A 23,779-nucleotide genomic window follows, 5' to 3' on the forward strand; every position below is an offset into this window, starting at 1 on the left:
ACCACAGGACCGTGTTTTTGTTTACACCATGTGCACCACATTATGAATGCAGGCAACTTTAAACTGCAACATCTGTTTCCATGGCAATGGGACTGCATAGGCAATCCACTGGGTCTAGTTTAGACCATCTTCACTCAGGCTTCAGCGCTGCACACAAATCATTACCATTAACAGCAAACCAAGTGATGTCACTTGTAACCATGGTGCCCACATCTGAGGTTTCCATGTGCCCTTTGCGCTCTAACATGCATCCTTCACGCATGACAATTATTTTAATCCAATTAGTGCTGTTAAAAAAAATAATACACGAAGGGCCAGTGTCAATACTTATTTAGCAAAGGAAGGTTAGTTCGAGTCAACAAGATAACGAGCAGAACATGAAGCTTTACAACAGCACTTTGACTCCGAGCCTCATTGCACTGGACACATAGGAATGACCTGAAACCCTGGGGAGAGGAGAAAGAAATCTCTTCCTCATCAATGGTTTTATTAATAAAGGCAAAAGAGCAGCTGTTTTAAATATCCTTCTTCTAGGTTTGATCAATGGCTGGGCAATGTGCAGTGCTTCATTCCATCTAGGCAATACCCCTTCCCCCAAACACTAGTGCGTCACCAGCTGAACATAAAACCTGGTCTTAAGTGTTCCTACCATCTAGTCAAAAAGAAACAAAAGGAGTCCTAAAATGAGAGAGAGTTGTAAAGTGTGTGTGTGTGGACAGAAATTGCAAGACTCCTCATCTTGGCAGAAATCTAGTCATAATGCCATGAAAAGATGGCCACTTTCCAGGCTGCTGTATCAGATGGCCAAAGAGGACAGCTCTATCAATATGGAGACATTTCACAGAGACCTAAGACTTTGCTGACCATGAGCACAGTCTCCTCCAGATCCACACACTTTACAGATCAGTGAACCACCTTCACATCCCTGCCCAACACTGGGTTTGGAAGCAATGCATCCTCCGGCAGATCAGAAATCACAGCAGTGACTCGGTCTCAGCAGGAGTGAGTCTGTCGTACACACTCTGCAGCTGGGGTTATGCTCAGAGCCATCAGGACAGTCAAGTACATTTTGCCCTTCCTCCTCAAGATAGTCTGGTTTCATTGGGGATATCCGAACGCACTAGCTTATTAGGTAGATGGTTTTAGGAGTAATCATAAAGTAGTTAGTATCTGTCTTTCCAACCTAGCGCTGCACGGCTGCAATTTCCAGGAGGGTTCCCCTTTGGGTCCTTCCCAGCTCTGCAGGGAGCTGCCATCTTATCACCTCCCTGCCTGCAGCAAGGATACTATGGGGCTCTTCCCTCAAGATTACCAAGAAAGAATTGGGACTATCACACAGGAATTGCTGGCCTTTTGTCCTGTGCTTCAATCACTGTGTAATGCTGCCTCCAAGGAGATACTAAACACACAAGGAGAAAGAAGATGTCACCCGGGAATGGTCTTCCTGGCAGAGAGAAGCACATGTAGATCTGCTTTCTGACAGGAGGTACGTTAGTGTCCAGGAGACCCCGGGTCTGTTCCTGACACCTCTTCACTCTCCCGAGAGCAGTCTGAGGTGGGGGTCACACCCCTTTGCGCTGCACCCAGGCTGCAAGAACCTCCTCCCTCTGGGTTTCCAGCCCCAAATCCTGCAAGACTCCCAGCCAGCAGAAGCAGGGCAAAGCTGAGTGTGCAGAAGGCCCTGAAGAAGGGACCAGTCTCACCCAAGCAGGTGCAGGTTACCTGCGCCGCATCTGCAGCACCATCATTCTTAGCTGCTTTTCTTTTAGTGTAAAACACATTCCTAAAAAAAGCCCTAAAACTTAAAGGCAGGACAGGTTGTCAGCAGCAGGCTCTCGCAAGACAGAGCAAAAATATGTGCAGCATCAATTTGTACAAATGTTGCTGCACTGCATTATTTAGAATCAAGTCTAGATATTAATGAAGCTGTTTGTACAAAACCAGGATATTTTGGGGACAATCAATTGTGCAAGACTATAAATAATTTACAGCATTAAGAGAACCGTTCTCATGGCCACTCATTAATCACTTTGCCTTACCAAGATGCCCAGTCACACTCCTACGGAGCCAGGGCTGGATGTGCCAGAGGCACATGAATTAGGAATCACTTTATTATGGAGATACCTCAAACTTGTTTAGCCCACATGCTCCATCTTTCAAAATGTCTACTACTCAGTATTTCATCTTACCTTGACTATTTCCTTCCCTGACTAAATGCATTTTTCACTGTATTAACTATTCCACAGACACTGTCTGTAAGAATTACTGTCCCTAGTTTAAACGGAGGTAAAGCAAGTTGCCCATTATTATATCGTGAGTCAGAGATGAAATTTCAACTCAAGGTGTTTTGGATCAATTCTGATACTCTGACTACATCCCTTAGATGTTAGGAACCCAGTGCAATTATTCACTAACAATAGGCTGTATGCTAAAATACTGGAAGACTGGCTTAAAGTAACCCCCACAGTTTTCCTAATACTTAATTCATTACTTGCCTTCAGGTATTTGAAAAAGTGAGAACCTAATCTGGGTCAGCAGTCAAGATTTTGTCCATACATCAGAAATCTTCTTTCATAAGAATAAAAAAAATAAAAAAGGAAAAAGCATTTTTGACAGCCACAAGCTCAGTAGGATTATCAGTGCTGCATCCTGTATTAAAACCAGTACAAATCTGAAGTTTAAAATAATTTTTGTGTCATAACCTTACCTCAGCTTCACTCAGTTTTGTTAAAGAAAGACAGCACATGTAAACTGTCAAGGCAACATAGCTCACTACTGTAAAATCAATCTTTTTTTCACCGGGTATGGTGAATAACAGCCAGTTTAAGAACTGTTCCAGGATAACAACTACAAAACAAGAAAAAAAGTAAATGCAGAAAAGATGTTTGCTATTTCTGTATGTTTTCCCAAAATGATAACCTGTATGGGTGTCGCTGTCAGCTGTGCAAATCAGACCACAAGTCTAGTAGCACTGAACGTACCTGTACTGCCCTTGCTCTCAAAGCTAAGCAACTGTGAGTGTCTTACTCTGCTCTTTTGGAAAGATGCAAGCCCTCATGATCACAATGAAAAGGTTATGAAAACCAGAGGAAGAAGAGAGAACATAGAAGTCACAGGTTTTTAATGCTGCAGCATAGACATTGGCAGAAGAGCTCCAAAACAGGCTTTTGGTTTTAGACTTGTGAATCTTCCAGGGTCTCTGGAGCTGTCAGCAGCGTCACCTGCTTTTAAAATTAAAGCATATATGTCTATCTGTCCAGATGGCCAAGGCATCTGCAAGTGAAACAAAAATAATCAGCCATCCAGTTCTTCACTGTCCAGAGATGAAGGGTTAGTTTGTTTTCCCCCACTCTATCAATCTTTCACCATCTGCTGAGCCTGCTGGCAATTGCCAAGTGTAGCTAAGAGTTTAAGGGACATGACTTCTGCACCCAGATATCAGGACGTGGCCTCAAGTATTACCACCACCAAGCACATTTTTTAAGTCTATTCTCAAAGGTGCTGCCTGAGAGCTACACACAAAGGAGAAAACAGGACAGCACAGGGGTCTGGAGACTAAAATGACAGAAAAATCATGATCCTTCAGAAAGGAGGGAAGTGACTCAGGATACTCCATCAGCAGTCACGACAGGTGAGTACAGCACACTGCACATGCTTGGAAACATGCTCTGATTTTTCAGGGAAGGCAATAAATGCAAAGCCCTGAGGGACTGTAGAAGAGAGGCTCATGTTAAAAGATGAGAAGAATCCTCAATTCCCAGGATCCTGCCCGCGTTCAGCAGACAGTGCTGAGCAGACGGGTTATCTTTTACAGATTGCCTCAAACAGGGGCCAGAGTCCTTCCCAGTTGTGGACCGAGCCTCGAAGTGCTGAATGACAAAGTATTAACATTATTAGCTTATAAGGATGATGCAGCATCTTAAAATAAGTCTCATCCTCAAAAGGCAATCACTAGGTCCAGAAGAATATTTTTAAAGTACACTATCTTTGGAGGAAGGTCACAAGTACTCAGAAAAAACTGCGTGGAGAAAATGAGGACCAGACTTATTTACAGCAGAGAAAGTAAGCTATGCACACCGATATAAAAATAAGATTTAATAACAAGAAGAATTCTCTCATCTTATGTAAGGGTCAGAAGGGCAGCGGTCTTTTGGAATCTCCTGGCATACGGAACTGGAGTAATGAATGGTATTAAGATGATAAATGGGCTGACCTTTGGCTAATAACATACTGATCTTTCTGACAAACGCATTCAGATCTGGGAATATAAGCTTTTATGAGATAGAGACTTAACATTAAAGTGCATGTTGTTTCTGGGGCGAGGGGGAGGCATACAGAAAGGTAAGTTCTCTAAACACACAAGAAAAAGAAGCAAGTGTTACAGGAAGGGACAGCTGTTGAGACACAAATATGCAGGACACCTAGAAGACGAACAATTAAGAGACCCTTTAATAAGATCTATCTATATAATGCATAAAACACAACGGTTCTATCCTTATTCTTGTCTCCTCGCAGAGACAGAAATATTGCACGTGCCTTTGATGTGATGAGCAGAGTCAGAGAAGACGTCCAGGACACAGTCCTCAGTTCAGCATTTCTGCAGGAAGAAACAAATCCCTACAGATGCTTACAGTTGTCCCCTCCATAAACAGTTTGTGCTTCATGAAACACGTTTCAGTGCTCATCTCTAGTTGCTTTCAGCTTATATTAGCATACGAGTCTGCAGCTTCCCCAGATCAAACTGCAGCTCTCCCAGTCCTATGGGCAGCGCTCAAGGTCAAGTTTATGTAAAGAACTCTCACCCCTGGAAGCAGGACAGGCTTTTAAAAGTGTGTACAGATTTTTAGGAAAAAGCTACACTACAAAACTATTGTCTAGAAAAGAGGTACAAAGAATGATTTCACGGTTTTGAAATATTTCACCTGTTTTACGCAGGTCACAGTAGGAAGGAAGATCACTGGTTCTGAGCTAAGATATAAAAATTAGTATGTTTTAATTGGGATAGCACAAGAGACAAAAAACCCAGCAATGATGCAAAAAACCCCTTGTGCATATGGAAGACCTAAGACCTAACTGCTCTGTGGCTACTGCAGCAAGGGCTCCCAGCCTGAAGACGTTGACAACACTGCACGAGAGTTTTCCCATGAAAATAGGGATATTGATAGTCTAAAATTTAATAGAGAAAAACAATTCAGTTCAGATCTGCTAGGCTCCAAGCAAGTCAAGGGTACATTAAGCCCTTCGCTGTAATGTAAAATTAACTTATTTATGGAAGAATTTAAGTGCTATTTAAAGGACTGAAACCACTGTCTCTGTAGATAATATTTCAGAAGCTAGCAGAAAGCAACACTTAAGAGACTTGTTGCTCCCCTTCCCCCACACTCAAACTGAAAAAAAAAAAAAAAAAAAAAAAAAAAATTAAAAAGCAAAGCAGCAGGCCACTCACCTCACTTTTCACAGCTTTATATACCAGCCTGGAGAACTTTAAGAGGAATTACAGAGCAACACGAGCACGCACACAATGATTTATTGCATGTCTCGCCTGCCTAGTGGCACAGAGAACCAACAGAGATGCTGGATTATATACTGCACAATTTTAATTCTCCCATCCAGTACACACAGTAAAATATGAGTACAGCCTGTCTCAGTTTAATGGAAGGATCCTTTGCTACTTGGGCGTGATGCTGCTTACATCAAATCTGGTGGAAATTTTTGTTAAAATTTCTAAGAAGGAGGGACTGTTTTCTCATGAAAGGACCTTCCACTGCAAAGCAAAAACCTCCACCAGAACATCTTTGAAAAGTGACTGCAGTACTACAGCTTGAGTCTGAACATCCCTGCCCACATGGCTTTAAAGCACTACTTCCACAGAAAGAGTTCCCAGAGCAACTGCATGGGACAGTTGCTTCAGCCCGCAGGTGAGAAGGTGCTTTTGGAAAACTTTCATTTCCAGGATGCTGAAATCTAGGAAAATTATTTGATTGCTCTTAAAAGAGCAACTTTACACCAACTTGTTTGGAGTTTAATAGGGATCTTCACTCATGAGCTTGAAGTTAAACGAGTGATCAAGTACATGCTTAAGGCTCTCTAAAACCCTTGAGGAATAATTGTGACATCTCCTTTTTACACTGTTGGAAAACTGTTGCTTACAGGACCAGGCTGACTAGTGTCTCCAGCAATAATGACACCATACTGTACACAACAAATGTCTTTGAAATGAACCTTCTGCTTTTAAGAATCACCCCTCTCCCCGGGAACTGCTTTAAGTCATTCTGTTCTACATTTCAGCCAAAGATTTCTAAGAAATGCCTCTACACTGCTGTTTTATACAGATATCTCAGCTTGTTCCCCTCAGGGAGTTCAATATACAGAACTTGCTTCTCCTGTGGCCTCCTTACATGTTTCCGAGGAGGAGGAAAAAAAAAAAAAAAAAAAGATGACAGACATGAAGCACTTTCTCATTCTCTGAAAAGAACGGAAGTCATGCTCCCCACTGCTCTCTCCCCAGTGCTTGTCTCAAAGACAAAACCTCCACTTTTAAATCAAACTGAAGAAAAAGGACATTTGATATCATGGTCTAGGAAAAGCTCCCATTGAAGTCAGCAGGAATTTTTCCACCAATTTCAGGAAGAGTTGAAGCAGATAACTACCAAACACTAAGAAAAAGAATATAAACCCCACATTCTACCCTAAATGGGTTTTCTGGTTTTGTTATTTCTTTTTTTCAAATTTGAGCTGAGACTAGTATTTTCAATAAAATGCACAGGTAACTTTTCCTCTTGTACTACTTGTACACATAACACAGTAAAGTCACTTGCTTGTCATGCACTTCTCTAGCTCACCTAGATCTTGGGCTACATGCAGTGTTTCCAGCTTACCCCCAGATAAGTGGAGGGAGATCAGAGACCTGACTTGACACCAGCTATTGCACCTGATCTAAGAGGAAACCTTACTTTGCTACATATCAATGCACCAGAAGATTAGAGCAGGTCTGAAGCAGGGCTGGATAGCAATTTGGAGGTGTCGTTTCTCAAGCAGTTTCCTGGGCCAGAGAACTTCCCCTTGCAGGAAACCCTAATGACTTATCATGTCCTTTGACATTAAGATACGGCCAAAATCACTGTCAAGTGACCAAAGTGGAATCCAGTGTTCTGCATTAATGAAATAAAAATAAGTATTCTAACTTCTGAAAATGAACAGCAAATTCAGTCCCCCTGTCCAAGTCCTCCACATCTCACAGGAGGCCCCCACAGACATTCCCCAGTTAACGATTCATCCTCCGTTAAATCAGGTGGGCTCCTCCTTCTTAATCAGATCATTCTCCTGTACGCTCTGCTGCTCACTGACAAGTTCTGCATAGCTAAGACACTGCTTCCATCAACCAGCTCTTTATTCAAAACAGCTGATCCAAAGTTGGAAGAAAAATTTGTAAGAAAATAATTACAACAATATTCAAAGCAGCTACAGCATCAGGAAAACTTACACAAAAATGAAGCCACACACACACGCACCATACACTGTTTTAACAGTCAAGTCCAAGTGCACGAGTCCTTAAAGGAACACAGTTGGGTGGTCAGGGGAGAAATGGGGGAGTTGTGCTTTTGCTTTGGTTTTTGGGGTGGTGGTTTTTTTTTTTTTAATTCATTTTAGGTTTTACACCAAAGCAGATTTTTCTAGAATTGCTTCATCCTGCCACAGAAAGAGGAGTTCTACTGCAAACTCAATATTAGACATGTGTTTTGCTGGATGAGCGAAATTAAATTTTATTTAAAGCGTGGGACAATGAAATAACCCTTCAGATTAAATTCCTTTTAAAAATGCTCCTGGTTGGATTTCAAACACTGGGAGAATATGGGCACAGAGGATTTGAGTTACAAAACCCTAACATTTTAATTAACTGCTTTATTGAAGATGGGGAATTCAACAAAAATTCCCATCAGTACTCAGAAGCCTATTAAAAATAATCTAAGTTTTATGCCCAAACTGATTAGTATCTGTTTCATAGTGGTACATAAGCAAAGAAGTGTTACATCCAGATTTTTCCCTCCCAAATTCAAAGTTATGCCTTTCAAAAGGCATACGCTCTCAAATTTATACTAGACTGTTTCTTCCCAACAAAAGAGCACGAGCCTTTGGTTTGCAGCTGGAACTGGCATGACCAGTAACCACAACCCAACTGGGAAGCAGTAGGTGCTTAAGCTGTACAGCTTGATCACTTCCAGGTAGGTACCCACACACTTGGGCTCAGTGCTTCTTTCCATAGGAATAGCCTATCCATGAGCTGTTGTTTCCCCAGGTAGGTCAAACAGAGGTTCTCTAATATAAGGACAAGAGGAGACAAGTCATAAACTGAAGTTTGTATTACTTTCCCCCCCTGCTCCTTTGTAAGCACGCAGCAAACCTCAAATTTAAAACAGCTAATTCTGCAGCAATACTTCACTCTTCCACACAAAGCCCTCTGTTAGCCTGCACTCATCCACATGGGCTGAAACATTACTGACCTGTATCATGTACAGCTGCGCAATTCGATATTCTTCCACACTCATCGGAAGAGGAATACGATATTCCTTTATGAGCATTTTGAATACAAAAATCTTTCGTCCGCTCAGAAACACAATCCAGAAGCTTTCAGTAAAGGCTCCTTAAATAACGGCAAGCAAATGCATTGAGGATCCCTGAAACAGAGTGAGAGAGAAAGGGGGAAAAAAAAAAAAAAAAAAAAGAGAGAGAAGCAGTTATTTTCCATTCTTATTGCAGAACGTCCTATTAGGAGAAAAAAAAAAAAAAAAAAAACAAACAACAACAGGCAAACATTAATTTTTGTAATAGCTATAAGCTTCATAGCAGAAAGAAGAATCCCTGGAGTGCTACCAGACCCTCGATACCAAATTGAACAGAATCTTTTAGAAGAATTTTGATTTGCTTCAGAGGATACCATCAAAGCTATTACCCTCCCGACCTTTGCCACCGTATCAATCAGACTTTCATATGCAATAGCATCTCCATGGAAGAGATATGACAAAAGCTCAAAATGAATAGGCAGACCTTCTGTTGCCAGACAATAAAGTATCTCTCCAATGTCAGCAACACACCAGAGATGCATCCACTCAAAGGTATCAGGTTTTTATCCTCTCATTCAGCATTCATTCAGCAGCAAGAAAAAGGCAATAATTAGACTTCCTTGGCCCTCAGTAACACCATGATGAAAAAAGTCATTTGGATTCTAACAATAAAGACAGCAGAAATGTACTTTTCTTCCCTACTTTATTCTGAACTAGTGCTGGTAGGACCCTTTGTCTTTCACCTCCAAAGTAGTCTACAGGTAAAATCCTCCTGCCACTGATGTCGATGCCCGACTCATTTTTACACTCCCGCTGCATAACAATACAGCCAAAGATCAAACTGCAACATAAAAAAAAAAAAAAAAAATCCATCATACCCCACCTCAAGGCAATTTAATAGAATTATTGCTTAAGAATATGGGGAATACAGCATTTACTACACCAAGGGTTAAAGCAGTAACTTTTCAAATATTCTTAAGACTCCCTATGGGCTATGGATAAAGACAATAAAATCAGGTAAGGAAGGGGTGTGGTGGGGGTGGTGGAGATAACTGTTGAGGAAGAGAGGACACAAGAAGCAAAGCTGTCTGCTATCAGGCTGAATCAGCCTCAGCAGGTTCTGATGACTGCTCTCCCAGCACACAAAGCGCTTGCCTTGCTCCTTCTCAACACCAAAATCCACCTTTCTGCTGTGCCTTCAGATACAGTTGCTGGACCAAAACCAGCCCCACACCCTACAGCTGGGGAACAAAAGAGAAAAAAAAGAATAAAACCAACTTATCTAGTGGATTAAACCATGGTCTGGGAACCAGGAAACCACACCGCTACCAACAGGCCTCAGCACCACTTGGTGTTTGCACAGCACTTCACCAACCTTTCACAAGGTTTAGAGAGGTTAAAACACATGCCCATGGTCACAGAGCAACCACGGACAAAATTCAGTATTTGTAACCCAGGTCTACTGACTTCTAATCTGTGTAGCACTCAAAGGGCACTGCAACATCTCCGTCTCGCACCAGAGCTGACCCACCGCTGAGTTTACACAGGGCACTGCGCACCGCATCCCAGCCAGAGGGTTTGCCTCACCCAGGCACGCAGCCCCCGTGCCGGCGTGCTGTTAGCTTGCCTTCGTTTGATTGCCACATTTCTCATTTGGCAGTAAAGCCAATCCATCCTGGACCAGCTCTTCTGGAACAGCTATCTGCCTGGTGTTGCATCAGCTAAACAATTTATTTTCAAATTCAATTCTCTGTTTCATTTTATTGCTGTCAGAGCAGTCTGTGTGTGTGGAGGGGCAGGGGGGATATAAAAAAATCTGCCATGGCAAACCCTGTAGACAATAATTCTGGGAAGACTGCGCTTCCCAACAGTGCCATGCCTATGTGCAGAAGTGCATGCATCCACACGCACGTGCAGGATTTCCTCCATCAAAACTAATCCTCCAGAACAGGTGGAGATAGTCTCATTAGGTGGTTTTTAATTAGTGTCACAGCAAAGAACAACAGTAACCACCAGAGGATGGATCTCAAGCACTGGCCCCAGATCTGCATTGGTACAATGCTGGGATCTGAACTCTTGGAGCTAATGGCAGTGGGAGACTCAGCTACATGTCTTGAGAAGTTCGTTATGCTTTAGAGATCTTTGAAAACTAGATTTAAAAGCTTCCCCCCGCCGTTCCCCAAATGCTCTGAAAGCAATTCTGCTCCCAGCATAAGGACATCAGTCACGTCTGCCTTTGCTGCTTGCTAAAACCAGGATATTTCTATCGATTGGAAGAGATGAATAAAACAAAAAATAGAACCTTAAAAGCAATAAAATGGCAGGAAACCAGTACCAAGATGGAAAAAATGTGTTTATAATGAAGTGCCAGGCAGGTAATAATTCAGATGGCCAAGACACAAGAGGGCTTATTTTATTACAGACTAAAAAACCCAACCATTTCAGCCTCAAGCAGGCACAGCAGCAGTCACCAGCAGCAGCCTCAAAGCACCCGGTGTGCAGAGCACATCTGGCTACTGCAGTGGCTCCTGGTCCAGCTTCCTGCTTGGCTTTACAAAAGCTGAGGTTTTGCTATAAAGTTCCCCTTCAGGTTTCCACCTCCCTACGGTCCATGTTTAAAAGCAGTGTTTCAGCTCAGCCTGCAGGTCTCCAGGCAGCAGCAGGTCCCAATGATGTGCCCATTGGAAAGGCAATGCTCCCAAAAACTCCTCCGGCAGCTGCCCACTCCAGCTACTGCAACCAGTCCCCAAAAGTTGGGTAGAAAAAAACCCTGGAAACACCCTGGGCAACAGCAAGAACCAAACTGCAACCTCAGACTGAGGGGGCCAGCAGGAAAAACACCTGGGATCTGCAGCCTGACCCTGAAGGAGGCACAAGGAGAACAAACATGACTTGTTTGCCTTTTTTAAGCTAGACTGGTTAAAAAAAAGAAAAATTATCAAGGTAAGTTTGCAGCTTGGGCTGCCTTTGAGCTGAAAATAACCTGCCCTAACCCTTCTAAGAACAGTGGAGCCCAGGTGGCAAACCATGAAAGATAAACATGGGTTTTCACCAGATTCAGATCTTGGGGAACACCATGCCACGTGGTGCAGAGGTGACAAAATTGCGCTTTCAGACAACTCACTGAGGACAGCAGCCTCCTTCCAAAGTCTTGGGACTTTATAGAGAATCAAAGCTCTCCAAGACTGCTTACCATATTGTCCAAACAAAACAGAAGTTTGTCTGCAGACATGATGGCTGCTATGGAGAGAAGAGAAAGCCCTTCTGGAAGTAAGGGAGCCACGACACAGCTTTGGAAAACGGGTGTCAAAACACCAGCTGTGTCCCTGGCACTTATATGTATCCAGCCCATTGCTACAAGCAGCCAGAGGTGTTTGGAGATGCTCAACGTGCCAGAATTAGCCAGCAGCCAGTGTTTCGACAGCAGGCTGGATTTCAGCTGCCCAGCCGCCAAGTACCAAGTTGGACTCTCTGTGGGTTTGCCAAACCCCTGCAGCCACACAGCCAGGACCAGTAACCAAGGCTGTCTGCAAAACTCAGCTTGCAGCCGGCTTCTCTCAGCAAGAGAAAAACAATGGTGACACAGGACATTTCCAGACTTGCTGCTATTTCTGTTATAGCCAAGTGGCACATTTGTACAGGCCGTTACTCAATTTATACACAGAGCTGTAGTAACTGTGAAAGCCAGGCACATAATTTTATACCTCAATTATTTTAAAATCAGGTTCTCAAAGCATCATAATTACGCTCCAGAGTCAATACCCTGCTGCGATGAGTCAGGTCCACCCCTGAGCTATTGCTTCAGGCTGTCTGAAGGCTAACGCACAGTGTGCTGCATTTACTTCTGATTTTAACGGTTTCCCTCACAACAATAACAAACTTTTTAAGAAAGTGCCCTTTCTTTAAAGTGGGGGGGACTACCGGGATCTGCAGATACTGAACAGATCAAGAGACGCAGCAAAATCTCTCCGATTAGCTCATGAATTTAGTGTTTAGGGTTGTCACTTTGGGAGCATTAGGGCCAGCCTCCCTGTTACTAAACGAAGTAGCAAAAGACTGATGACAACTGACAGCTTGTAATTAACGAATAAGAGTTAGTGTGTGAAGGGTGTTTAAACTGTGCTACTGGAGTCCTGGAGTGCTACTGGAGTCCTGAAGGCCAAACCCCAGCCAGGCTTCACAGGCTGGCCCTGAAGGGTATGGAAACTGAGTATTACAGCAAAAAGCCTGGCTCCTTGACATGGTGGTTGGGTCCAGTGCAGGAGAACCACTCACGCCGGTGGCTTCAGGCTACAAAAGGGCTATTACAGCCCTATTCCCAGCTGTGCTGTTACAGCTCTCCTTGCTGTTGCCTCAACAACTAATTTTTGACCAGCTCACGTTTTCCATGTCCAGGCTGCTGAGCACAGGCTTTTTAGGGGCCAGGGCTGCTATTTCCCATTTTCAACAGGGAAGAAAAAGCCCTAGATGCAGAGAGCAACTATAATGAGCTTCTTCTAGCCTCACAAAGGAGGTTCATTTTACACTACTATAAAGTTAAAAGACTCGCCCTAGGAAGGAAAAAACCCATCACGGAGTGTTGCACAGCAGCCAGTAGCAGAGGCAGGTACCAGACCCAGGTCTTGGGTTCTTATCAACCACTGCCTGTTCAGGGCTGTGCTGCCTTTTGAAGTTGATAAAAATCTCCCCTATGAAAGATCACACTCATGAGCTAGAGATCGATACCCTTGACTCAGCTATTAAACAATTTTCCTTGCAATGTTTTCACATAACTGAGAAATGAAAGATAATTAACAGAAACAACTGTAAGAAAACCAAGCCAAACATGTAATGGCAAAAGGATGAGCAAAGGCATTACCTAGAGACCTCATCTACCTCCCTAAAAACTTTCTTTAGGTTCTCTACATCTCTTTTATCCCCCAAGAAGATGCCTCCTTGAAGAAAGCAATATCAAAGTGATGTTAGCATTGGTCCCAAGTGTATCAAACCCTTGGACGTTGGGAAGCAACACCAGGCTTAGCAGCCTGGCCACCTTCCTTCTCCTGCAGAGTTCCCTGAGGGAGGCTACAGTGCCCACCCACGACTGGAAGCACTGCGCACATATTGCACTTGGGTTTGTTTATGCCGTTAGAAGCAGCAGCATGAATGTGAAACAGATTCCTAGGACCTAAGTCAGCATTTTTTAAAGGCAGCCTCAACACTCACACCTTGATTAATGCGGCACTCTCCCTCTTGGCTCAAAAGCAGTCTTGCTCAGCTTTATCTGTCCAGAGTATCACTGCTGCAAAGACCATTCCCTTTATCTGTTCCTCTGATCCAGTTTGTCCACCATGTCCCTGCCTCTCAGGAGAGGATCTCAATCAGCACCTGCAAAACATCACTGTCAAACCCTCATCAGCCCTTGCTTGCCAGCCTTGCCTACCTGACCCTTGGCAAGGACAGCACACCCAGCCTGCGATCCATCACGCGGACCAACATAGCCTTGTAACTGTCCTGCCCACATCCCACTGCCATCTCATCGGGAAGCACCGCGGGACAGAGAGGAACTTCTTGTTTTGTGAATGCATGACGCTTAGCACAGTATCAGCTGGAGCACAACTGTCTCCTCCGATCATATGACTGACTACCACTATGTAAAGATCAAGGGGAAAAACACAATTTATGAGGGTTTTCAAGCCAGATGAATATTGAGTGCTCATATTTTGCCATTCCCTTGTCTCCCCTCTTCTCCCAAACCGACAAAAGTAATCTCTCCAGTGGGACTGTTTCAATGTTCACATTGAAAGGTTAAAAAAACCCAACATTTCTATTTAGTAACTTTGCAGCTACCGTTATTTGCCATAACACTCAACTCTACACTTGTAACTGTCTCTCACACAGCAGTGCATGTGGGATAAACTGAAGAGACAGAATGAGCTTTTTAAAATCAGCGGTTTTCAATTTTCGGAGCATGGGTGGTACTTGCTGACTGACAGCTAGGCAGATTTAAAAACTCATTTGGCCTTGGGAAAAAAAAGAAGTAATCAAAAGATAAAGCTCCTTAAAAGTGCACAGTTCACACGCTCACTGCTTAAAGGCTTCTGTCAGTAAGTAAGGTTCTTCGTAATCGTACATCTTAATCGTACATCTAATCCATCACATCTTTTTCAAATAGAAGTTTTTATGCAGATGCTTACACATCCAAGTGTCATGACTGAGCTTAGATCACATCTGACAGTGAATCAGCAGCTAATAAACATTTGCCCAACATTGCAAAACCACAATACAGTCCTCTGAGTGCTGGAGTAGCTGCAGCGTACAGCCAAGGTTGCCATCTGAGCTGGGGGAGCTCCCTGTGCCTGCCTCTACTGGGTCTGGACACAGCCTACAATACAGTCAGAGAAAAAGGAAGGGGGGAGAGAAGAAGAGGAAAATGCAAGCATGCGTGGAAATCAATTTTCCTCGGGTGTAAACCTCAGGGCAAACTCAAAAGATTTCTCAAATGCAGACAGCACTGCAATGGGCTGAGGATAAAACACTGTTTGATAACACAGACACAGAGCAAACAAGTTGCATTTACAGTACTTGATTTTCTTCCATTATTAGATACAAGTTGACGTCACTTAAGAGCTCATTGTAAAGCAGACGTTTACTACAACAGAAGGATGGAATCAGTTCAAATGCAATATAGCTACGCTAGAGCTATTAAATCTTGTTATAGTTCACTGGGCAGCCAAATACTAGCTTGAAGCAATGAGAGGGAAAGGGGCGGGGGAGGAAAAAAAAAAAAAAAGAAAAAGGGGAAAAAAAGTAACACCACACCAAAGCGTGCGCACACACACACATACCACCTTTTCTCCTTAAATATTCCAGGTTATTGTACTGTTTCTTCATACTTTCCATTCCTGTTACTCCTTTAACATCTGCGGAGAAGAAAACTTTACTCCCTTCCTCCTGCTTTATAAGTGATGCTGCAATGCAAAGCAAGTCAGCCCTCTCTATTCACATGCTGTCTTCAGAGGGACCAGGTGAAGTCCATCAGCTGAACTTTGGTTGGAAAATTAATGTTTGAAGTCCTGCCATGCCTGGAGGTTATGCAATAATGAACTAATAAAGAAGCCATTAAAAGAACTGATATGCACACTGAAGTCACAGATGAGTTCAGAGGGAAAGACAAACCAGCATCTAATCCTTTTGCTGATGCTGGGGATAAAGCTGCATATTAAAAAGAATGCATCTGAAATTAAAGGTTAAAAGTTTCCAAGCAGCCTGCACGAACAGAGCAGCCACAAAAACCAGCGTCCTGTGGCCTCCCTGCAAAGCCAGACGCCTCTGTTCAGCTGAGCTAAAGGAACCGGGCAGACCCTGCCTTTAACGGGTTGCTCTTAGTCGACGTCTCTCAGCATTACATGCTGAATATAGGCAGACATTACACACGCGCATATAAATACATATAGATATGTAATATATATTTTATATATAGACACACATATATAGACATACATATATATACACACACAGGGAAACAAAAATAAAAGCAGCATTGACAATGTGGTAAGTGCAGCACATTGGCTAAAAACAGACTGAAAATTGCTGGCAGCTGAGTAAACTACTGTAAAGAAAAATCTATGCAATGCTACAGGCATACAGCAATGGACAGTATTTTACTTTCATTTGTGGCACATCCATTAGCCGAAGGCCACTGCCACACAGAAGCCTGCGCACTCTGTGGGCAACAGTGGCAGGGAGATGGGATGCTGGCCAAGTTTAAAAAAATAAAACATAGCTATTTTCCAAGGTAGCCTCCCTGGGAGGCTATTGCATTTACACCTCACATCTCTGGGTGCTACAATCTCTCTTCCTGATGGAATTTAGAGAGTGAGCAGAAGCGCGCTTGGTGCAGTCCCCACCGGTCAAGGCTTCACTTGTATTAAGTAGTAAAAAGCCAACAAACCAACCCAACCATGCTCTTAATATCCTGTGGAACAATCCTCTTACCTAGCTTGTAGCAAAAATGCTGGCAGCAGCGAGGCATGGGAGAAAGACCAAGGGTAAACCAGAGTCAAGGGATGACCTCACCTATCTAACTCAAGACAGCATCCACACCATCCCCCTTCTCTCTCTCTCTGGTAGTTGCTGCACTGGAAATTACAGGGTTTTTTATTACAACAACAAGAGCAGGAAGTCATGAGAGCTCCCACTCTTTAATCTTACCAGTCACTAAGCATGAAAATAAGAAATTGAGGGCAAGAAATTTTGAGAGTGGTGAGGCTGAGGTGCAAGAGATCTGCAAACCACTGGTGACCAGCTCACCCAAAGGGTCCTCGGGCACCCAGCTGAGCACAAACCCAGCCTGTCCTACCATGCTCAGACTTGCTTTGGCCTTACAAATGGCCTTACAGCTAAAAACTGCTCAGGAAACAGGGCTATTTATCTTTTTTAAAAGAAAAAATTAGGAATTGAGAAAAACACTTCAAGCTGCAGAAACAAGGAATCTCAGGAGTCTGCAGATTGTTTACAGACATAAAAGGCTTTTGCTGTCTAACCTCAGTTATCCTCACTACAGTTCAAGCCCCTTTCTTCTTGTGCTAACCTCAGGAGAGGCAGCAAATGGTTCATTAACTATTTTCTTCCACAATTCCTCTTTTTCATGTTCAAAGACACATGTGATGCCTCTCTCCCTTGTCTGTCTTCTTCACCCCTTCTCCCACTGATCCACATCTCTAAGACTGGTGTGAGCCACAGCAGTCCTAAAAAATGAGGATAACTTCATCTCTTTCCTATGACTCTTGTTCATATATCTCTGCACGATATTTGCCAACAGCGTAAGGCAGTTGACGGCCACTCAGGTCGAAACCCATCGCAGCCTTATCTCACCTCCCACAGAATGGCAACCACAGCAAGCCATTCCCCATTTTATAGCTTATTCTTGGGCCTTTGCACTCATCTCTTCCAAATTATAGCCCATTTCAGACTATTTATCAAGGTTATTTCAAATTTTTATCTCCAAATACTTGCAGATCCACTAAACCTGTTTTTGAGACACAAAAATGCTATTTTGGGATTTGAGTCAACATTGGATAGACTCTGGATTGCTTCCTCAGTAACTCCCTATTCAAACTGAAAAGAGACATCAAGAGCTACTCAACTTTTTCAGTAGTTACAGTCTAGATGGAAATAACATTTCATTACCTCACTTATGCAAATATAATGTGGAAAAGGGAACGAACATTCATAGATTGTTTAAAGAGACTATTTCATGGAGGGAAACACTGTATGATTGCAAAGTCGGTGTTATAGCACCGTAATACTTCACACTGGTTTCATTAAGCTGAGATTTGCGTTGCCTAAAGGCAAAACAGGGATAGAGAAAATAAGTCCTACTCCATCAGAAGAAACTTGTAATGACACCTAAAATTCTTGCATGGGAAGCAGACAAACGCAGCAGTGATGGCTGATGAATAATGTTGCAATTGAGATTGAAAGTAAGAGGCCATTTTGCAGAAGAACAGTAAATGTTTAATATCTCTGTTGCGTCTTTCATCCATAACACCAAAAGATTAACAAGGTTTCTGTGGCTGCGTAATTTCTTTGGAGTTTTGATCTTGGAAATAATTACACTAAATATTTCATAAGTGCCTTTGAAAGTGGGTTGGTTTTTTTAATGAAGAAAAAAGAACCGCTAGCTGCTCTCAGATTGCAGCAGGATAATGAAGGTGCATGGATAATCAATAACCATTTTCAGTTCATTATTCAGCACATTTTGGGCTGGTGTTACTTCTTCCCCTCTAACACTCCTCATCCCACATACGGAGTGATGTAGCATTTTTAAACCATCAGATCTTACTGCTTTTGCAAATCATCCTTAATGCCAACCACAACATGAAACCCCTAGCCTCTAATAACGCCTATGTAATTTATAGGTTTCCAGGGTGTTTTTGGCTAAGCAGACTGCAAGCTAAGGCAGAGGAGGCAAAATTGAACTACATGCCAGACCAGTGGAGTTTCTTCTTTGGCCTGGGTAACAAATGGCTGCGTAATTTCTGATGCTTATCCCTCAACTTTTTAAGAAGTCTAAAGAAGGGTAAAGTTTCTGTTTTAAGTCACTTCAACAGTCCCCAGCTCAAGGGCCATGGGACAGGTAACTCCAGGCTCCTCCATGGGGAGCCACCGTGGGGCTGGGACTGCTGATGGGGCCAGGCTCTTCACTTTGCCCCAGATCCAGCTGCTGCACTGGGGTCACAGCTGCACCCCTATGAAACACAGGACCTTTGCAGGTTTTTCCAAGACCTCAGGCAATGTATTCCAGGAAGAGATAATGCCATTGCATTGCTAGTGGTTGGGACCGAACGGAGTCAAGGTGGTTCTGACTGAGGACAGAAACATTTCCGTGTGCTGCTGGAAGAGGAGACACCATTCAGTCACGCAACGATTAAATCAGGAACCTTCTGGAAGTAGGAGAAAGTCCTCCCTGGAGGAGGTTAATATCTGCCTCTGCCTTCCCACTGGAGAATACATATTTGCAAAACAACTGAGGCTGAAATAGGTTTAAAGCCCTAAAAGAAAGCAGCTTTTCCTAAGAACTACACAATATTGGTTCATCTAACTATTAAGACCAAGACTGGCCCAAGCAGCCTAACCCCAATGCTAGAAGAGTTATTTTTCCATTGCGTATCCAGGAGGGATATACATCTTGGCACATTTCCAACAGAGTTCATATAATGACAAAGACAATTCCTGGTGGTAATTCTCCCTCTAACAACACCATGACTCATTGCTGGAGCACTCCTGGCTGCCAACGTTTTCCTACACTACTGCCCAGTCAGCCCCAGGGGTGACAAACCCAGAACCGGTGCCATCATCCTAGAAGCTGCTGTGACCGCTGTGCTTGGTGAGATGAGAAGCCCTGAAGCAAGGTGAAGGCCTAAACTCCTTTTTTACTTCTTCGCACCAGGTTAAGACCCCCTTTGCAGCTGGGAGGTGTCCTACATGCTTCTTCCAAACCAGGATGCAATAGCCAGTTCAGGCAATGAGAGACACCCCAGGGATACTGCCAAATGTTAATCCACATCCCCAACTCCCACCGCCCCTCTGAAAACCCAACAACCTCCCACACACACCCCCAAAAAAACCCCTGAGGGACAGACTATGATCACTTAAAATTTAGCCGAAGCTGGAAACTGAATCCAGGACTTGGGAAGGAGAAAGGCACATGGATGAATCCATCAGACCATGCTCACTTTCCAGGAGCATAAGCAGAGGAAAAGCAGGTACCATGTGGAGACAATTCTCTCTTTAAGAAAATCAAAACTTTATGATTACAGAGTGGAGTTAAATTGGAATCTGCCTGAGACATCAGAATCCCCACTGTAACCCCCAAACTCCCATAAGATCTTGATTTATTAGTTTAGCTAGAAACTTGGAAAAAGCACACTAGTTATTGGTGCCTTTTTTCCCCCTAAGTAACGAGGTTTTCATGGCAAAGAAATGGAAGTGGACAGTACGTTATATAGACAGAATGTGGGAGGCAAACTGAACATGTATTTTGTAGTTAAGATACACGCTGGTGAGACAAAAGACACAAAACGTAGGATGCCCTGCCATACAGTATCGGAAGGGAAAATACAAGTCAAATTATATCTATACCTTCAATGCAAGCAAACCCTAGAAATGAAATTTAAAAAGCATCCATAACAGATACCTACAAAGCATTTAAAGTGCTATAAAAAAAAAAAGTTGGATTTTTTTCTTTTTTAATCACCTCTTCAATTTCTCCTCTGAATGGACCAACTACCTTCTCAACAGCCCTGATACTTCTCTACTGCCACAGCCATCCATCTTCAGATTTCCGACAACACAGAGAGACCTTCATGAAACTCAAGGCAGAGGACACCTGCAGTAAAGTCAATCATAATAAAACACCCAGGTGCTGAGACAGAATTGGACTAGAGGAGGCTGATTACACTGCAGAGAGTGACATTGTCACTCCCAGGAGGGAAGCCAGCTGCACCTCTATATATTTAAGTTCTGTACAAGCTTCTCTGAACACAAAGTACGGCGTGTTTCTACATAATACTTATAAATCCTTCTCCAGATTACACTCAGGGCCAGCTGTATAGTCTTGCATTTGTTTGGTTTTCTTGACATGCAATTCAATTACCATCTCCATCATTTTGCAGACCTGTCATGAAGCAAGATGTGATATAACAGGGAAAGAAAATGGCACCGTGAAAGGAACATGAACACCTCCAGTCAGTCTGGACACCCTCAGTTGGAAACCCATAAGTCCCATCAGGCCAGGCTCTGAAAAAAATATAATAATAAATGATGAATTCGCCTCAAGCCAAGGACAGGAGCAGTGCCTAAGGAGACAAACGCAGGTACTGGCAAGAAAAGAGGAAACAACACTGTTTGACTGAGTCACCCAACCTGAATAAGCACAGGCGTAGGAGAGTGGCTGCTCCAGACCTACAAGAGCAGTAGTGCCTGGCCGGTGCCCAGCTGTACTCCTTGCAGCCATCTCGCAGCGCTTGATAGATACATTAAGGCTCTACCCTGGCCTCAGTAGCTAGGGCAACCATCATTATTCCTCATTTGGGGGGAAATTGAGGTACAGAGAGAAAAATTATCTGGTCCAACATCCAAGAGAGAATTAGTGACGGAGCAGATTCAAGATTTTCTGGGTCCAACTTTTGTGACAAAGTAATTTTTTTTAACTAGAGGAGGGAGTGGGGTAGCTCAAGTAAATTAAGTTGCCCTGATAACTAGCCCAATTCTGCAAGAATAAAATGCAAAAGAATTTTTTTTTCTTCTTACCAACTGCCTTTGGAGGTATCAGTAATTTCTGCAGAAAATAAAGTAATTCCTGGAAATCACAGTTAATAAATTTTTCCAAGAACCCAGAGGTTCTCTGCACACATTCCACCCCATCTCCTGTAGCACGCAGACATGCCCTTTTCCTGCAGGAAAGCACCTAGAAACTTCAGGAACTTTTCTGTTTTGTTTAAGTCTGGGTAGATTCAGATTTGCTTGATGCAGTAACTTGAACGAAGACTAGCAGAGCTGCCCAGGTAGCCTGCCACCACGTGTGGCTTCATGACACTCAGGATAAGCACAGCCACAACCAAACACTCACCCCTCTCTCTTCTACAAGGGCTACAGATCTCCTGACTGTTTCTACAAATGACAAGGAATGAAACTAGTAAGATCAAAAGATGCTCAAACCCTCACTTAAATCAGTATCCTCAAAACCCGGTGCAAATAATCCTTGCTGTGGATAACATTATCAGATATAATTAAGTTGTGCTCTGAACCCAATAGTGGCATTAATATCTTGGGAATCACAAACCAAACTAACTTTTCAGCTGTCATATCCACAAGACAAAACTCTGAAGCAATTCCTTTGGCCTTTTATTCTGACCCATTTTGCTGCTGAACCCCTCCCATAGCCTCTCCCCACTGCCACTGGTTTCAAAAAGCCAAGATCTGGCTTCACTCAGACTCCTCTCCAGTAAATAATTCTCTCTTCTACAGAGAATTTCTGGATGTAACAAAGTATTCAACAGCCGTAGACCACATATTGCGGTTTCAGCCCAACAAGGCAAGCAGAGAGCTTTCCCGAGGGCAGATTTCTCATGTTCCTTGAGGACTCGTGTGGAATTCCATGTGTTTTTATTCCTCAAACTAAATGGGATTTCAACTGTCTTCTCCAGCTACAAATTAAACTTCACAAGCCAATCAGAGTGTCCTACAACAAGGCGTCATTTTGCACATATGGGACAAAAGAAAGCAATTTAATGAGGATCAAAAAAAAAGAAACAAAATCTGTTTCCTGACGCCCAAGGCCTGTTCAAATAAACTCACTTTTCCTCTGTTCCCCATCAAATAGCCAAACCGTATCTGCAGTGCCCTTTTTTGAAGTGTTCCTCATAAGAAAGCGTTACAAAGGCAAGTCCACAAAGGGTTATGGCACAAGATTTCCTTTTCACTAGATGTGCCATAGGATGGAAACCTTGTTCCAGCCTCACAATGGCTGCGGAAACAAAGCACCGAGCAGAAAGTGTCAAACCCTATCAGATCAGATTTCAGGGACAGCTCTGAAGGCCTTGACAGAGTGGTGCAGTTTCCTGTCTCAGGCTTTACAATTCTCGCTACGGTCTGGCCAGTTGTTTCAGACCTTGAGAATTTCTCTAGCATCGCTGTTCCAGCTTTGTCTGTCAGCTATCAGATAGCAGGAGTGCCGCACAGCTTTGCAAGAGCCACACATGCCCTTCATTAAAGGGCATTACAGTTGTATTTATATCTGACATAAATCTGCTTTGTAAACAGTGACCTGATTCAGGATCTGGACTTTCTTAGACGGCAACATCAAGAGCAAACGTGTATCCTGGCCCCTAACTGACAGCACCAGTCCTGCCTGACCACAAGAGGAGATGCTGCTCACCTGCCTCGCCTGCTGCAAGCGTGACAGAATATAAAAGCCTCTGGAACCAGCAGGTAGAAAGTCAAAACCACCAAAAGCTGGAGGTTTTGGCACATCCAGAAAGTGTTAACAGTGTCCTGCAGGTAGAGGAACCAAAGGGCTTGAACATTTCAACTTTGGTCACAACATGGCATGAAGAAAAGGACAATTATTCGGAGCGATAAAAGTTACCTGCATTCTACCTGTAATCCAAGTGTCTGAGGGACAGTTAAGTTTGGACAGTTTAGTCCAAAATTCACTGCAAATGCTGGCTCACAGTCAAAGCAGAAATCAGTAGCTGAACTGAAAATAATATCCAAGTTCTCACTCCAGGCAGCAGACCCTGTTTTCTCATCTCATTTCTATTTTTCTATTTGCTGCCAATTCAAAACACTCTGACAAAAAAGTCAGCTCATTAGACTTGTTCTTAGAAGTCTTAAGCTCATATATAAGAAGTTAGTATTATCAACAGAGTCCACAAATTGCAGCTAAAGTACATAAAGGAAGCAGTTGTGACATAAACCTGATTTAATCTGAATCAGGTCGCTACAGTCAAAGAAGTGTTTTTCAAAATGTTAATTGATTTTTAAAAGAATATATTAAAGGGGGTTCTCAATTAATAGAATACTTTAAGGAGACAAGCTAGAGAGTATTGTCCATTTTATTAATACAGCAATTTAACAGCTATTCAACATCTAATAACTTCTCATTAAAAGTCAACCCACCCCCTTTTCCAGCAGTTTAGCTACCCGTTTGTCAGACAATACAGCTTCATTAG

The 23,779-nt window shown here is 43.1% G+C and overlaps 1 protein-coding gene across 17 annotated transcripts in view; it reads right to left on the minus strand.

The window, feature by feature from the left end:
• Nucleotides 1-23,779, minus strand: part of PITPNM2 (phosphatidylinositol transfer protein membrane associated 2) — a 143,717-nt gene that overhangs the window by 63,186 nt on the left and 56,752 nt on the right. For all 17 annotated transcript variants that reach the window (XM_030025196.2, XM_041126109.1, XM_030025202.2 and 14 more), the window contains one exon: nucleotides 8,502-8,675. In XM_030025196.2, coding sequence (XP_029881056.1) covers nucleotides 8,502-8,579 — 78 coding nt within the window. In that variant the 5' untranslated portion in view covers nucleotides 8,580-8,675. The remainder of the gene's footprint in view (nucleotides 1-8,501; nucleotides 8,676-23,779) is intronic.

This window comes from Aquila chrysaetos, chromosome 9 (assembly GCF_900496995.4).
Source record: "Aquila chrysaetos chrysaetos chromosome 9, bAquChr1.4, whole genome shotgun sequence".
In the NCBI taxonomy this organism is placed as follows: Eukaryota; Metazoa; Chordata; class Aves; order Accipitriformes; family Accipitridae; genus Aquila; species Aquila chrysaetos.